Here is a 17,327-nt window from a genome sequence, read left to right on the forward strand (position 1 = left end):
TACTCCTCTTCTTTTTTGCTTATTGTTTGCTTGATATACTTTTTTCCATCCTTTGAGTTTTAGTTTGTTTGTGTCTCTAAGTCTAAGGTGTGTCTCTTGTAGGCAGCATATAGATGGATCGTGTTTCTTTATCCAGTCTGTGACTCTCTGTCTCTTTATTGGTGCATTTAGTCCATTTACATTCAGCGTAATTATAGATAAATAAGTTTTTAGTGCTGTCATTTTGATGCCTTTTTATGTGTGTTGTTGACAATTTCATTTTTCCACATACTTTTTTGTGCTGAGGCGTTTTTCTTAGTAAATTGTGAGATCCTCACTTTCATAGTGTTTGACTTTATGTTAGTTGAGTCGTTACGTTTTTCTTGGTTTTTGTCTTGAGTTATAGAGTTGTTATACCTTTTTGTGGTTACCTCATTATATACCCCTATTTTTCTAAGTAAAAACCTAACTTGTATTGTTCTATATCGCCTTGTATCACTCTCCATATGGAAGTTCAATGCCTCCTGTATTTAGTCCCTCTTTTTGATTATTGTGATCTTTTACCTATTGACTTCCATGATTCCCTGTTATGTGTATTTTTTTTTTAATTAATCTTAATTTGTTTGTTTTTGTGATTTCCCTATTTGAGTTGATATCAGGACGTTCTGTTTTGTGACCTTGTGTTGTGCTGATATCTGATATTATTGGTTCTCTGACCAAACAATATCCTTTAGTATTTCTTGTAGCTTTGGTTTGGTTTTTGCAAATTCTCTAAACTTGTGTTTGTCTGTAAATATCTTAATTTCGCCTTCATATTTCAGAGAGAGTTTTGCTGGATATATGATCCTTGGTTGGCAGTTTTTCTCCTTCAGTGTTCTGTATATGTCGTCCCATTCCCTTCTTGCCTGCATGGTTTCTGCTGAGTAGTCAGAACATATTCTTATTGATTCTCCCTTGAAGGAAACCTTTCTTTTCTCCCTGGCTGCTTTTAAAATTTTCTGTTTATCTTTGGTTTTGGCGAGTTTGATGATAATATGTCTTGGTGTTTTTCTTTTTGGATCAATCTTAAATGGGGTTCGATGAGCATCTTGGATAGATATCCTTTCGTCTTTCATGATGTCAGGGAAGTTTTCTGTCAGAAGTTCTTCAACTATTTTCTCTGTGTTTTCTGTCCCCCCTCCCTGTTCTGGGACTCCAATCACCCGCAGGTTATCCTTCTTGATAGAGTCCCACATAATTCTTAGGGTTTCTTCATTTTTTTTAATTCTTTTATCTGATTTTTTTTCAGCTATGTTGGTGTTGATTCCCTGGTCCTCCAGATGTCCCAGTCTGCATTCTAATTGCTCGAGTCTGCTCCTCTGACTTCCTAGTGTGTTGTCTAATTCTGTTATTTTATTGTTAATCTTTTGGATTTCTACATGTTGTCTCTCTATGGATTCTTGCAACTTATTAATTTTTCCAGTATGTTCTTGAATAATCTTTTTGAGTTCTTCAACAGTTTTATCAGTGTGTTCCTTGGCTTTTTCTGCAGATATCCTAATTTCATTTGTGATATCATTAAGCATTCTGTAAATTAGTTTTTTATATTCTGTATCTGATAATTCCAAAATTGTATCTTCATTTGGGAAAGATTTTGATTCTTTTGTTTGGGGAGTTGGAGAAGCTGTCACGGTCTGCTTCTTTAAGTGGTTTGATATGGATTGTTGTCTCCGAGCCATCACTGGGAAACTAGTTTTTCCAGAAAATCCGCTAAAAAAAAACTGCAGTCAGATCCCTATCAGAGTTCTCCCTCTGGCTCAGGCTATTCAGATGTTAATGAAGCCGCCTGGGGAGGGTGGGGGAGGGAACAGAGAGATAGGAGAGTAGCACCTCAGAATATAGCCAGAGTTGCTTGTCTTGCTTGGAATGACTATTATATCTGAGATTCCCGCGGGCGCGTCGCCTATGTGTGCTGTCTGTGTGGAGATTGCCCCCGGGGGGTCTGGCCCGCTGGAGTCACGGTCAGATCCTCCGCTTCCAGCCCCACGCCCAGCGTCAAGGCTCCCCTACTGGGACGGTGCACTCTTGACTCCAAAATCAGTCGCTGCCTCCCGGGGACTTCTCGTCCCTCCAGCCGCGTGGCCGTGCCGCCCCCGTGAACCAGGTGGGCCCCCTCCCGGGGTTAGTTCAGATTGGTGGAGTAGCTCCCCGTGCTTGTGCCGCGACCGAGTGTCCCGGCTGGAACGCTGTTCTCCCCGCTCCAATACCAGTCGCTGCCTCCCGGGGACTTCTCCTACCGGCTGCGTCCCACGCCGCCCGCGCGACCCGGATGGTCACCTTCCCGGGGTTAGTTCAGGGGGTGGAGCAACTCTCCGTGTTTATGGCGTACCTGCGTGCAGTCCAAATCCCTGTGGGACGGTTCCCCGGCTCGGATGCTGCTCTTTCTGCTCCAAGATCAGTCACTGCCTCCCGGGGACTTCTCCTAACGGCTGCGTCCCACGCCGCCCGTGGAACCGGCTGGTCCCCCTCCCGGGGTTAGTTCAGGGGGGTGGAGCAGGTCTCTGTGCTTGTGCCGTACCTGACTGGTATGCTGGCTCCAGGCTCTGGAAACAATCGCTGCTTCCCCGTATTAGTTCGTTCTCCGTCTCTAAATCTGTGTTTGTTGTTCAGGGTTCGTAGATTGTTATGTATGTGATCGATTCACTTGTTTTTCCGTGTCTTTGTTGTAAGAGGGATCCGAGGTAGCGTCTGCCTAGTCCGCCATCTTGGCTCCGCCTTATCCATAACTATTTTTTAAGTTTATAAAAATATATACTGAAACGTCATCCAAACAGTTTATACCAGTGTACATTCCTACAGTGTATGTAAGAGCTGATTTTCTTATTCCTTGGTCAATAAAAAAAATACTAGGTGTTAATTTCCTTAAATCGCTTTAAACTTAAAGGCAGAAAAAAAACAGTATTTCATTGTTGCTTTAATTTAGATCTTTGCTTATTAGTAATGCTGAGCATTTGTCCACATGTTTCTTAGACTTATGCATCTCCTGCTTTGTTATTTGCCTCTTTAGTTTTTTTTTTTTTTTAACCTATTTTTCTAACCCTTCGTGTGTTTGTCAGTTTGTCGTACTGTGGGGGCTTGTGTGTTGCTGGGATGCTAGAAGCTATGCCACCAGTATTCAAATACCAGCAGTGTCACCCATTGAGGACAGGTTTCAGCTGAGCTTCCAGACTAGGACAGACTGGGAAGAAGGACTCGGCAGTCTACTTCTGAAAAGTATTAGCCAGTGAAAACCTTATGAATAGCAGCAGAGCATTGTTTGCTACAGTGCTAGAAGATGAGCCCCCAGGTTGGAAGGCACTCAAAAGAAGACTGGGGAAGAGCTGCCTCCTCAAAGTAGAGTCGACCTTAATTACGTGGATGTAGTCAAGCTTTTGGGACCTTTGTTTGCTGATGTGGCATGACTCAAAATGAGAAGACACAGCTGCAAACATCCATTAATAATCGGAACCTGGAATGTATGAAGTATGAATCTAGGAAAATCGGAAATCATCAAAAATGAAACGGAATGCATAAACATCGATATCCTAGGCATTAGTAAGCTGAAATGGACTGGTCTTGGCCATTTTACATCGGACAATCATACATTCTACTATGCTGGAAATGACAGCCTGAAGAGGAATGGTGTTGTATTCCTTGTGGAAAAGAACATTTCGAGATCTATCCTGCTGTACAATGCTGTCAGTGATAGAATAATACCCATACGCCTACAAGGAATACCAGTTAATATGACTATTATTCAAATTTACACACCAACCACTAAGGCCAAAGATGAAGAAATTGAAGGTTTTTATCAGCTTCTAGGAAACCCTGGTGGAGTAGTGGTTAAGCGCTACGGCTGCTAATCAAAAGGTGGGCAGTTCAAAGCCGCCAAGCGCTCCTCAGAAACTCTGTGGGGCAGTTCTACTCTGACCTATAAGATCACTATGAGTCGGAATCAACTCGACGGCAGTGAGTTTTATCAGCTTCTACAGCCTGAAATCGATCGAACATCAATCAGGATGCACTGATAATTACCAGTGATTGGAATATGAAAGTTAGAAACAAAGAAGAAGGATCGGTAGTTGGAAAATACGGCCTTGGTGAAAAACAATGCCGGAGATCAAATGATAGAATTTTGCAAGACCAAGGACTTCTTCATTGCAAATACCTTCTTTCAGCAACATAAACAGTGACTATACTTTTTTTTTTATACACATGGACCTTGCCAGATGGAACACACAGGAATCAAACTGACTGTATCTGTGGAAAGAGATAATGGAAAAACCCAATATTATCAGCCAGAACAAGGCCAGGGGCCGACTGTGGAATGGACCTTCAGTTGCTCATATGCAAGTTCAAGCTGAAACTGAAGAAAATCAAAGCAAGTCCACGAGAGCCAAAATATGACCTTGAGTATATCCCACCTGAATTTAGAGACCATCTCAAGAACTGATTTGACAGGTTGAATACTAATAACTGAAGACCAGACGAGTTGAGGAATGACATCAAGGACATCATACATGAAGAAAGCAAGAGGTCACTGAAAAGACAGGAAAGAAAGAAAAGACCGGAAAGAAAGAAAAGACCAAGATGGATGTCAGAGGAGACTCTGAAACTTGCTCATAAATGTTGAGAAGCTAAAGAAAAGGAAGAAATGATGAAGTAAAAGAACTGAAAAGAAGATTTCAAAGGGCAACTCAAGAAGACAAAGTATTATAATGACATGTGCAAAGGGCTGGACATAGAAAACCAGAAGGGAAGAACACGCTCGGTTTTTCTCAAGCTGAAAGAACTGAAGAAAAAATTCAAGCCTCGAGTTGCAATAGTGAAGGATTCCATGGGGAAAATACTAAACTACACTGGAAGCATCAAAAGAAGATGGAAGGAATACACAGAATCGTTATACCAAAAAGAATTAGTCAATGTTTAACCATTTCAAGAGGAAGCATATGATCAGGGACTAATGGTACTGAAGGAAGAAGCCCAAGCTGCACTGAAGGTATTGGCAAAAAACAAGGCTCCGGAAATTGACAGAATATCAATTGAGATGTTTTCAACAAATGGATGCAGCACTGGAGGTGCTCACTCGTCTATGGCAAGAAATATGGAAGACAGCTTCCTGGCTAAATGGCTGGAAGAGCTCCATACTTACGCCTATTCCCAAGAAAGGTGATCCAACCAAATGCGGAAATTACAGAACAATATCATTAGTATCGCACGCAAGCAAAATTTTGCTAAAGATCATTCAAAAAAGGCTGCAGCAGTATATCAACAGGGAACTGCCAGAAATTCAGGCCAGTTTCAGAAGAGGACGTGGAACCAGGGATATCACTGCTGATGTCAGATGGATCCTGACTGAAAGCAAAGAATACCAGAAGGATGTTTACCTGTGTTTTACTGACTATGCAAAGGCATTTGACTGTGTGGATCATAACAAATTATGGATAACAAGAAATTATGGATAACATTGTGAAGAATGGGAATTCCAGAACACTTAACTGTGCTCATGAGGAACCTTTACATAGATCACGAGACAGCTGTTTGGACAGAACAAGGGGATACTGGTTGTTTTAAAGTCAGGAAAGGTGCGTCAGGGTTGTATCCTTTTACCATACCTATTCAATCTGTATGCTGGGCTAATAATACGAGAAGCTGGACTATACGAAGAAGGGGGCATCAGGATTGGAGGAAGACTCATTAACAACCTGTGTTATGCAGATGATGCAACCTTCCTTGCTGAAAGTGAAACGGACTTGAAGCACTTACTAGTGAAGATCAAAGACCACAGCCTTCAGTATGGACTGCAATTCAACATAAAGAAAACAAAAATCCTCACAACCACACCCATGAGCAACATCATGATAAACGAAGAAAAGGCTGAAGTTGTCAAGGATTTCATTTTACTTGGATCCACAATCAACAGCCATGGAAGCAGCAGTCAAGAAATCAAACGACCCATTGCATTGATCAAGACTGCTGCAAAGGACCTCTTTAAAGTGTTGAAAAGCAAAGATGTCACCTTGAAGACTAAGGTGCGCCTGACCCAAGCCATGGTATTTTCAATTGCATCCTATGTATATGAAAGCTGCACAATGAATAAGGAAGACCAAAGAAGAACTGATGCCTTTAATTGTGGTGTTGGCGAAGAATATACCATGGACTGGCAGAACAACGAACAAACCTGTCTTGCAAGAACTACAACCAGAATGCGTCTTACATACTTTGGACATGCTGTCAGGAGGGATCAGTCCCTGGAGAAGGACATCATACTTGACAAAGTACAGGGTCAGCAGAAAAGAAGACGACCCTCAACAAGGTGGACTGACACAGTGGATGCGACAATGAGCTCAAGCCTAAAGATGTGAAGATGGTGCGGGACCAGGCAGCGTTTTGTTTTGTTGAACACAATGTCACTACGAGTCGGAATCGACTGGACGGCACCTAACAACAATATTTTTCTAACGGGGCTTTTGTCTTTTTTATTATTATTATTATTTATTAATTTCTAGAAGTACTTTATATTTTTTAAACTTTTTAAAATAATTTTTATTGTGTTTTAAGTGAATGTTTACAAATCAAGTCAGTCTCTCACACAAAAACTTATATACACCTTGTTAAAAAAAAAAAAAAATACACCTTGTTACATACTCCCAATTACTCTCCCCCTAACGAGAAAGCCCACTCTCTCCATCTACTCTCTTTTCGTGTCCATTTCCCCAGCTTCTAACCCCCTTTACCTTCTCATCTCCCCTCCAGGCAGAAGATGCCAACATAGTCTCAAGAGTCCACCTGATCCAAGAAGCTCACTCCTCACCAGCATCCCTCTCCAACCCATTGTCCAGTATAATCCATGTCTGAAGAGTTGGCTGCGGGAATGGTTCCTGTCCTGGGACAACAGAAGGTCTGGGGGCCATGACCACTGGGGTCCTTCTAGTCTCAGTCAGACCATTAAGTCTGGTCTTTTTTATGAGAATTTGGGGTCTGCATCCCGCTGCTCTCCTGCTCCCTCAGGGGTTCTCTGTTGTGTTCCCTGTCAGGGCAGTCACCCGTTGTAGCCAGGCACCATCTAGTTCTTCTGGTCTCAGGGTTATGTAGTCTCTGGTTCATGTGGCCCTTTCTGTTTCTTGGGCTCATAATTTATTTTTAAAACTTTTATCTTTACTTGATATTTTTCCTAGTTTATCAATTTGTCTTTTATAGTCATTATGGGGTGTTTTCCTTTTTAATTTGTATGTAGTCCTATTTATCCATCTTTCCCTCTGTGGTTTCTGTCTTTGGTGGCATACTTAGAAAAGCCTTTTTCTCCCCCAAATTATACAGGCACCTATATATTTTTTTCTGGTACTTTCATGGATTCATATCTTGTATTTAAATCTCTTAACCTGCATGCTCAAACCATAAACTAGAAGTATTTACAAATTTGAATATATTAAAATAAATGGATCCTATCACCTCTCCTCACCACCCAGCAGAGATTAAGCTTGTTTAAAGTATATCTAGGAAAATGGTAGGTTCTAAGGTGAAACGATTAATACTTTTCTAGCACTCACTGCAATCAGTTGAGGGAAACCACTGGCAAAACCCACTACAAGAAAACCTAAATCAAAATAATGAGAAAAAATTCAAACAATATATAATTTTCGCCTATCATATTGCCAAAGACTTATAATTCCAGTGTTAGCAAGGGTATGAGAAAGTAGAAACTCACAAATATTGTTGGTGACATGTACAGGGGTATAAGTAGGTATAATCTTCTTGGAGAGCAGTTTGACACTACCGAATATTTAAATGTGCACGCTCTTTGGTCTAGCAATTTCACTTAGAGCAGTAAGTGTATAAATGTGAGGAATCATATCTCCACATCGATTGGGAAGTATTATAAAATACTACAGAGCTGTTAAAAAGAAATCAACACATAATCACATGTTAAGCTTAAAAAGCAAGTTGTAGAATAAGTATAGTATGAACTCATTTTTGTAAAAAGAAAGATATATAGATAGATAGTATATGTGTATATGTAATAATAATGTTAAATATTTAACTATTAAGAGTGATTACCTATAGGAGGAGGACATGGCAGCAGGAAGGAAAAAACTTTTACTTCATACATTTCTACATAGTCTGTAATTTTATACTAGATATAAGCTACTTTTATAATTTTTTAAAACTATTAAAAAGAAAAGTAATAGGGGAAAAAGCCAATAGGTTTACTAAAAGCCAATAGGTAACCATGTTTTTAAACAATATAATTCTATATAGTATAGTACTTAATATACAATGATCAATATAAAATTAAGTTAAAAAAACCAACATATTTTATAAGTATTTGTAACATACGGTAAGGTTCTATTCACAATAAGTCCTTTTTATCTTTTTTAATTGTCAAAAATATATATGTAACAAAACGTGTCATTTCAATATTCTTCACATTATTCACAAAAAGTCTTTGTTTCAAGAATCTAGAACTTGAAGCCATGTTGAAACAAGCCCTAATATATTGAATACTTTTATTTTTAAAAGCTACTAATTTTAGGGTAGATTCCCTTACAAGAAAATAAAAACGAAAATATTCAAAGATGGAAATTATTTTTTAATTTATTTATCTAATACGAATTTTATATACTGAGCCTAGATTATTCAAAATTCTATATTCAGGTTAATTGGATCTGAATTAGTGGGATCTTAAATCTCTTGCTTCTATTTGCCTTTTGAGCCTCCTGTAACTCTTCTCTACAGTGGTATGTAACCAGGCACTTTAAGACATGATCCATCATTTTGCTAATACAGACTACTGCTTTAAAGCAACCATTTTTTCAGCTATAAACTCAGAAACCTTGAATAGAAGAATCTTGTGACAATTACTGAAAGTTCATTTCTTTCAAATACTCACTTAGTACAGGTGTCTTTGATCTCCTTACTATGTTTACAGTAATAACCAATTTCTTCATCTGTTGTATTTATAGTTTCATGTATCTTACAAATAATTTTTTTGTTTTCTTTAATATCTTCAAAGCATTCTGGAAATAGGGAATGTTTATTTTCTTAAAAATCATAAATTCAAAATAAACAAATACAGTGGGGAAAAGGGATAAGGCAAATTACCTAAAGGGAGCAGAGTCAGACAATGGAAAGGGCCAGATACTAAGAAGCAGAGAACCCGAACCAGGCTTGAGACTAGACCCAGAAGCTAAGGATTTATTTGAGTATGGAGAGAAATAAATGTCACCCGCCCCTCTTCTCTAATGTAAAAGCGCTAGATCAGGTGATATCTAAGGTCAATTGCATCCTATGATGCTATGAGATCATATAAATAATATTTGTTCATTTATGATACTAATAAAATGCTTTTGTTTTTGATAAATGTTAAGTTTCTATTTATCGATTCCATGTCAATCCATTATTAAGTGCATCTTCAACTCACTTATTTACCAGTGAGTTAACACATAAGAAAAATAAAATGATATAATTTTCTGACAAGATTAAATTCTTCATACTCTGTATTCTTTTTGATCACAGAAAAGATAATGAAATCCTCTTTTCAGAACTATTAAGAAATTCAAAGTTGTATTTTATTACAATAGTTTTTATGTAGAATCCTAAACATGCTGTATTTACATAACTTGCCTTGCCATTTCATTCATACTATTATTTTTCAGAATTATTATTCCTGGAAATATGGAATCCATCAATCTTTGTCCCTGATTTTTTGTGATTTTTATAAAGATAAAAATTTTTTTACTCAAATATTTGAAATAACCAGTATTTTGTAAGCAAAATTACATCTTCTCAGCTGCACATAAGGGATCATTTCTGCTTCAAGCAAAATTCTTCAACACAAAATAATTAAAAGCTGAATACAGAAATTATTAAAAATTATAATTAAATCACACCTATTTTGCCTTGGGTAAATAGCTCATTACTAGTCATTTGATACAACCGGGACAAATCATAATGCCAACAAGTTGTGCTAAACAGGGCAATTGTATATTCCCTTATATGCCATAAAAAATTAAAAGACTAAAATATCTCTTGGTCTACTTACTATTAATTCGTTGAACCATATCCTCTTTAGTTCTTATGTCTTGATCATACTGGAAAACTAAAAGAAATAATTCTTTTGTGACTTCGTATCATTATTAAAATATCAAATGATAGTAAAAATAGCTACCCGTTTCTTTATTTTCATTTTATACCTACCAAATTCTAGCAAAAGTCTGTCCAAGCTGACAAATAGGCTGTCATTCATCTTGGATACTATGTTAAAAAAAAAAAAAAAGACATTCATAAGGAAAGATTTTCTGAAAAGTCATATTTTTGGTAACAAAACTTCACAGAAAAATGTGGGTGGAATGGGAACTGGGGAGGAGAGAGACCCTTTCAATCCACAGCTACATTCCTAGCCTAGCACTGGAAAACCATAAAAAGCAAATCTCAGTTCTGACTCACAGTAATGGACAAGGTGGAACTGCCCCATAGCATTTCCAAGGAGCAACTGGTGGATTCCAACTGCCCACTGTTTGGTTAGCAGCCCAGCTCTTAACCACTGTACCACCAGGGCTCCACAGCTCTAAAGAAAAAAAAAAGTTGCCACGGCTAGACTGACTCATGGCGACCCCATGGCTGTCATGGGTAGAGCTGTGTTCCCTAGGGTTTTCCACGGCTGATTTTTTTCCAAAGAAGACCACCAGGACTTTCTTCCTAGGCACCTCAGTGTGGACTCAAACCCCCAACCCTTCTGTTAGTAGGCTAGCATATATATTCGCTGATGTACCACCCAGGGACTGGACACAGATCTGTTGTTGTGTGCCAACAAGTCAATTCCAAGTGACCCTGTAGAACAGAGTAGAATTGTCTACAGGATTTCCTAGGCTGTAATGGAAATCCTGGGGCATAGTGGTTAAGTGCAACAGCTGCTAACGAAGAGGCTGGCAGTTCAAATCCACCAGGTGCTCCTTGGAAACTCTATGGGGGCAGTTGTATTCTGTCCTATAGGGTCGCTATGAGTCGGAATCCACTCGATGGCAGGGGGGTTTTGGGGTTTTAATCTTCACAGGAAGCAGATCACCAGGTGGAGCTGCTGGATGGTTGTAACCACTGACTTGACCTTTCGGTTAGCGGCTGAGCGCTTAACCATTGTGCCACCAGGGCTCCTTGGACATCGATCCCGTAGACACTTAAGAAATACTTAAATATCACTGTTTTACTGAAACTTCTGGGTAAGGCAGGGAAGGCCTCCATAATTGTTTATAGCAGTACTGCAATAAATCTTTAACTCTCCTAAGGCCCACAGAGGCCCAGATTTCTCAAAAGGATAAAAAAAAAAAAAAAAAGGATACTCCTTTTAAAATCAGTAGTATCTCTGAGGATTTCCCTTTCCTGAAAGTCGTCTACTCACTCAACAGCGAGATGAAACCTGGAGAAACAAGGCAATCTTACATTTATGAAATTACCACCAGGAGTCCAAATAGTAGACGTTTTCTCAGGACTGCCAATTCGCATTACAAACTCCGCAGGAAGCGGGGCCGTATCACTTGTTACCCACAGATTCCGAGCGCTATGCTTTCTGCGCGTTTTCACGTGGGAAACTCGCTCACCGACTAAGCCTCTCACAGCATGGCTGCTCGCCTCACGCCGCACTGCCCCTGAAGCGCGCGGCTCGCCTCAGCGCGCGACGCTCTAGCCACGCGGCAACACCCACAGTCCCACGCGGCACTGCCCGTCGCGGCGCCAGGGCGGTCAGCGAAGAGTCGCCCGGCGGCGCCCAGAACTCGTCCCCAGTTATTCTCTGGCGGCGGGGCCTGCGAGCCACGCTCTCAGGGCCGCCTGCCTGGGAAACAGCCGCCACACACACTCCCTTCCCCGCCCACCTTAACGGCTCCTCTGAGACGTCGAACGTCTGTGCCCTTCCGGATCCCAGGCTTCACCTGGGGTCCGAGGAGCGAGGTCCGCGACCGCACAGCTTGACGCGGAGGAGTCAGAACCGCACCTGGCCGCTCCCCGCCTAGCGCTCCGTCCTCGCCAGCGCCAGCCCTGCCCGACCCGGCGGAGTACGCAGCCGGAGCAGCAGATCGCACCGAAAAGCTTCGAACTGTGTCAGTCACTCCTTCGTCCCTGGGCAAAGCACTAATCAAGTGCTTTAAAACCACAGATGTGGGTGCTACGGCCAAGGGGGCCTTCTAGGGACTCTCCTGTGGCTTTGAAAACAAGAATGGTTTAGGAGTATTCATTCTTGTTGTAACACAACATTACATTTTGGAAAATATTTTGGAGAAGAGCAATAAAATTGATATTAACTTTATCATGACAGTAAAAAATATCTGAAATCAAGAATCAAAATTCAGTTTTGATGTCCGCATTTTTCAAAACTTCTTGAAAAGCAAGCATAAGAATTCAAATACATTTTGATTCAAAAAACATTTAACACTGACTCAGTTGTTCAGTTTCCAATGAAGTGCACATTAACATTTTTGGCCCAAAATGCTGTCTTTCCACAATTCATACTCTTAGGCTTTGTCTGCATATCCAAAGTAAAATAAAAAGTGGAGAGAATAATTTACACAAATCAGTTCCCCAAGTTGCCTCAAATGTTGATATGTTTCTGATGAAAATGTTTTTAATCCTATGTGATCTAAAAAAAACTGTCTTAGTTCACCACAGCTTAAATTGTTTCACAAACTTAGTGAAAAAGAAACGTTAATAAGTTTTTCTTGCTTAAGTACCTCAGATCATATATGCATAAACACTTTTATTATAATGTTGCTCACTAGCTAATATTAATGATAGTGTGACATCAAAGTTAATGTAAGTTTTGATAATGTAAGAGTTTAGCAAATTTATTCTTATACTTGTTCGTATATGTTTATTAACTACCCCTTTTTAGGTAGGCATGAGAGAATGAATATAAAAAGTAAAGTTAATTAGTCTTGCTGGCAGTACATTGCTGTAATTTTCAAAAAAAATCTAATAGGTTAAAAGAGTTGAACCACAGCAACTTAACACTAGTTTTTCTTGGGAAGATTTGTAGAAATTTAGAAATGCCATCTTATTGAGACCTGGAAATCAATTTGTTTGCATTTAACATCAGATCTCTGTATCTCCTAATTACCCTCACAAAAATATACCTGAGTTCTATCACCATCAGCTAAACCATCTATCCCATTCCAAAAATCTCTGGAAAAGCAATAAAGATGCTCCATCTACTGGAGAGTTTTAAGTAAAAATTTTAACCCCCATACCCCTACCGCCCACCCCCACTGAAATACAGTGCTGTATTTGAAAAAGTATTGGACTTTGACCCAGATAATCATCTATCCTAACAAATCATTCTCTGGAAAAGTCCTCTCATAAAACAAAATTTTCTCCCTACCTATTACTAGCCCCATTCCCTATTGCTTCATACATGCAAACAAGAACCTTAAGAAATTCTGTATTTAAATCTGCCAACCATTATAATTGCATTGTATTCCTTTCTTTGATTGCTAAATTTATCCTACCTACAATTCCTCTCCAGTCCTTTCCTCATTGACCTTTTCAACTCAACCACTAACCTATCATATTTAACTGCTTTCTGGAAGATTATCAATAAAACGTTTTACTCCAAATCTACTAGTCTTTTCTCACTCTTATCCCTGCCCCTTTTTCCCTACTCTCTTTCTTATTTAGCCTCATTAAAACTCTCTGCATGCCTGACTTCCAAGACACTACTCTTCTGGTCCTCCTAGCTCTCCTATCTGCCCCTTGATCTCAGCTTCAACTTGTTTTCCCCTCACCACCACACCCCAACTACATACTCCTACCAAGGTTCTTTCTTTAACTCTGCTTAGCTTTGCACACTTTTCTTTGGGTTACTTATCTAAAATGGCTTCAGTTATCACTTCTATGCTATGACTCCCAAATCTTTATTTCAAGCCTTATCTGTTATCTGAGAGTTATCTCCAGTATGTTCAAGTACCTACCAAATATTTACATTTACATACTTTTCTTTTCCATCAACTTAAGTTTAACCTGATGCAAATCCAAAGGCTTCTTTTCCTCTCTCTCTAACATATCTATCTCTGTGACACTGTAATTTTCCCAAAAATCAAAACATAAAAACTTGGTATCTTATATGACTCATTCCTCCACTTCATCTATCATGAATACTCACAAAATCTTGTTGATTTTTAAAAAATATCCCTTGTAGGGATCCAATTGACTTTGTAAATAGTTTTTGTAGTCAGAGAGATATTGATTGAAATTCTGGTTCTATCACTTTTTTACCAGCCCTCCTCTGTCAGTTTGTCATAGTGTGGTGGCTTGCATATTGCTGTGATGCTGGAAGCCATGCCACCAGTATTTCAAATACCAGCAGGGTCACTGTCTTAGTTATCTACTGCTGCTATAACACAAGCACCATAAGTGGATGGTTTTAATGAACAGAAATTTATTCTCTCAGGGTGTAAAAAAAACAGGAGGCTAGAAATTTGAATTCAGGGCGCCAGCTCCCGGGAAAGCTTTCTCTTCCAGTTCTGGGGGAAGGTCCTTGTCATCAATCTTCCCCTGGTCTAGGAGCTTCTCAGTGCAGGCACCCTGGGTCCAAAGGACATGCTCTGCTCCGGGTGCTCCTTTCTTGGTAGTATGAGGTACCCTACCCTCTCTGCTCACTTCTGTCTTTTATATCGCAAAAGAGATTAACTCAAAATACAACCTAATCCTGTAGATTGAGTACTGCCTCATTAACATAACTGCCTCTAATCCAGCCTCATTAACATCATAAAAGTTAGGACTTACAACTCATAGGATAGTCACATCAGATGACAAAATAGTGGACAATCACACAATACTGGGAATCATGGCCTAGCCAAGTTGACACACATTTTGGGGGGACATAATTCAATCCATAACAGTCAGCTTTCGAGACCTTCCTTTGCTGATGTGGCAAGACTCAAAATGAAAAGAAGCAGCTACAAACATCCATTAATAATCAGAAGGTAGAATGTAAGATGAATCTTGGAAAACTGAAAGTTGTTGAAAATGCAACGGAATGCATAAAGATTGATAGCCTAGGCATTGGTGAGCTGAAATGGACTGGTATTAGCTATTTTGAATCAGACGATCATATGATTTATTACATCAAAATCAAAAAAACCAAACCCAGTGCCATCGAGTCAATTCCGACTCATAGCGACCCTATAGGACAGAGTAGAACTGCCCCATAGAGTTTCCAAGGAGTGCCTGGCGGATTGGAACTGTGGACCCTTTGGTTAGCAGCTGTAGCACTTAACCACTACGCAACCAGGGTTTCCGTCTATTACACTAGGAATGACAAATTGAAGAAGAATGGTGTCTCATTCATCACCAAAAAGAACATCTCAAAATCTATCCTGAAGTACAATGCTGTCAATGATAGGATAATATCCATATGCCTACAAGGAAGACCAGTTAATACACCTATTATTCAAATTTACACACCAACCATTAAGGTCAAAGATGAAGAAACTGAAGATTTTTACCAACTTCTGCAGTCTGAAATTGATCAAACATGCAATCAAGATGCATTGATAATTACTGGTGATTGGAATGCAAAAGTTGGGAACAAAGAAGGATCCAAAACCAAAAACCAAACCTACTGCCGTCGAGTTGATTACAACTCATAGTGACCCTATAGGACAGAGTAGAACTGCCCCATAGAGTTTCCAAGGAGTGTCTGGTAGATTTGAACTGCCAACCTTTTGGTTGGCAGCCGTAGCTCTTAACCACTACACCACCAGGGTTTCCAAAGAAGGATCAGTAGTTGGAAAATATGGCCTTGGTGATAGAAATGATGCCGGAGATTGCATGATAGAATTTCACAAGACCAATGACTTCTTCATTGCAAATACCACTTTTTTAACAACATAAATGGAGACTATACAGGTGGACCTTGCCATATGGAATACACAGGAATCAAATCAGCTACATCTGTAAAAAGAGATGATGAAAAGCTCAGTATCATCAGTCAAAACAAGGCCAGGGACCAACTGTGGAACAGAGCATCAATTGCTCACATGCAAGTTCAATGTGAGGTTGAAGAAAATTAGAACAAGTCCACAAGACCCAAAGTACGGCTTTGACTATAGACCACCTGAATTTAGAGACCATCTCAAGAATAGACTTGATACATAGAACATTAATGACCAAAGACCAGACAAGTTGTGGAATGATATCAAGGACATCATACATGAAGAAAACAACAGGTCATTAAAAAGACAGGAAAGAAAGAAAAGACCAAAATGGATATGAGGAGAGACTCTGAAGCTTGGTCTTGAACACGGAGTAGCTAAAGCAAAAGGAAGAAATGATGAAGTAAAAGAGCTGAACAGAAGATTTCAAAGGGCAGCTCGAGAAGACAAAGTAAAGCATTATAATGAAATGTGCAAAGACCTGGAGTTAGAAAACCAAAAGGGAAGAACACGCTCAACGTTTCTCAAGCTGAAAGAACTGAAGAAAAAATTCAAGCCTCGAGTTGCAATACTGAAGAATTCTACGGGCAAGATATTGAACTAAGCAGGAAGCATCAAAAGAAGATGAAGGAATACACAGAGTCACTGTACCGAAAACAACTGGTTGACTTTCAACCATTTCAGGACGTAGCATATGATCGAGAACCAATGGTATTGAATGAAGAAGTCCAAGCTGCACTGAAGGCATTGGTGAAAAACAAAGCTCCAGGAACTGATGGAATACCATTTGAGATATTTCAACAAATGGATACAATGCTAGAAGCGCTCACTCGTCTATGCCAAGAAATTTGGAAGGCAGCTACCTGGTCAATGAACTGGAAGAGATCCATATTTGTGCCTATTCTGAAGAAAGGTAATCCAACAGAATGCAGGAATTATGGAACAATATCATTAATCTTACACACAAGTAAAAGTTTGCTGAATATAATCCAAAAAAGGTTGTAGTAGTACATCTATATGGAACCGCCGGAAATTCAAGCTGGATTCACAAGAGGACGTGGAATCAGGGATACCATTGCTGATGTCAGATGGACCTTGGCTGAAAGCAGAGAACACCTTAAAGACATTTACCTGTGTTTTATTGACTATGCAAAGGCATTCTACTGTGTGGATCATAACAAATTATGGATAACATTGTGAAGGATGGGAATTTCAGAACACTTAATTGTGCACATTTGGAGCTTGTATGTAGACCAGGAGGCAGTCATTCAAACAAAAGAAGGGGATACTGCATGGTTGAAAATCAGGAAAGGTGTGTGTCAGGGTAGTATCTTTTCACCATACCTATTCAATCCATATGCTGAGCAAATAATCCAAGAAGTTGGATTATATGAAGAAGAATGAGGCATC

At 39.5% G+C, this 17,327-nt stretch overlaps 1 protein-coding gene across 1 annotated transcript in view; it reads right to left on the minus strand.

The window, feature by feature from the left end:
* Positions 1-10,243, minus strand: part of C10H14orf39 (chromosome 10 C14orf39 homolog) — a 50,465-nt gene extending 40,222 nt beyond the window's left edge. The window contains exons 1-3 of the mRNA XM_049899312.1: positions 10,195-10,243; positions 10,040-10,096; positions 8,888-9,014 (exon numbers count right to left, since the gene is read on the minus strand). Of these exons, the coding sequence (XP_049755269.1) occupies positions 8,888-9,014; positions 10,040-10,096; positions 10,195-10,243 (233 nt within the window). The remainder of the gene's footprint in view (positions 1-8,887; positions 9,015-10,039; positions 10,097-10,194) is intronic.
* Between the last annotated feature and the right edge of the window lie 7,084 nt (positions 10,244-17,327).

This window comes from Elephas maximus, chromosome 10, assembly GCF_024166365.1.
Source record: "Elephas maximus indicus isolate mEleMax1 chromosome 10, mEleMax1 primary haplotype, whole genome shotgun sequence".
Taxonomy (NCBI): Eukaryota; Metazoa; Chordata; class Mammalia; order Proboscidea; family Elephantidae; genus Elephas; species Elephas maximus.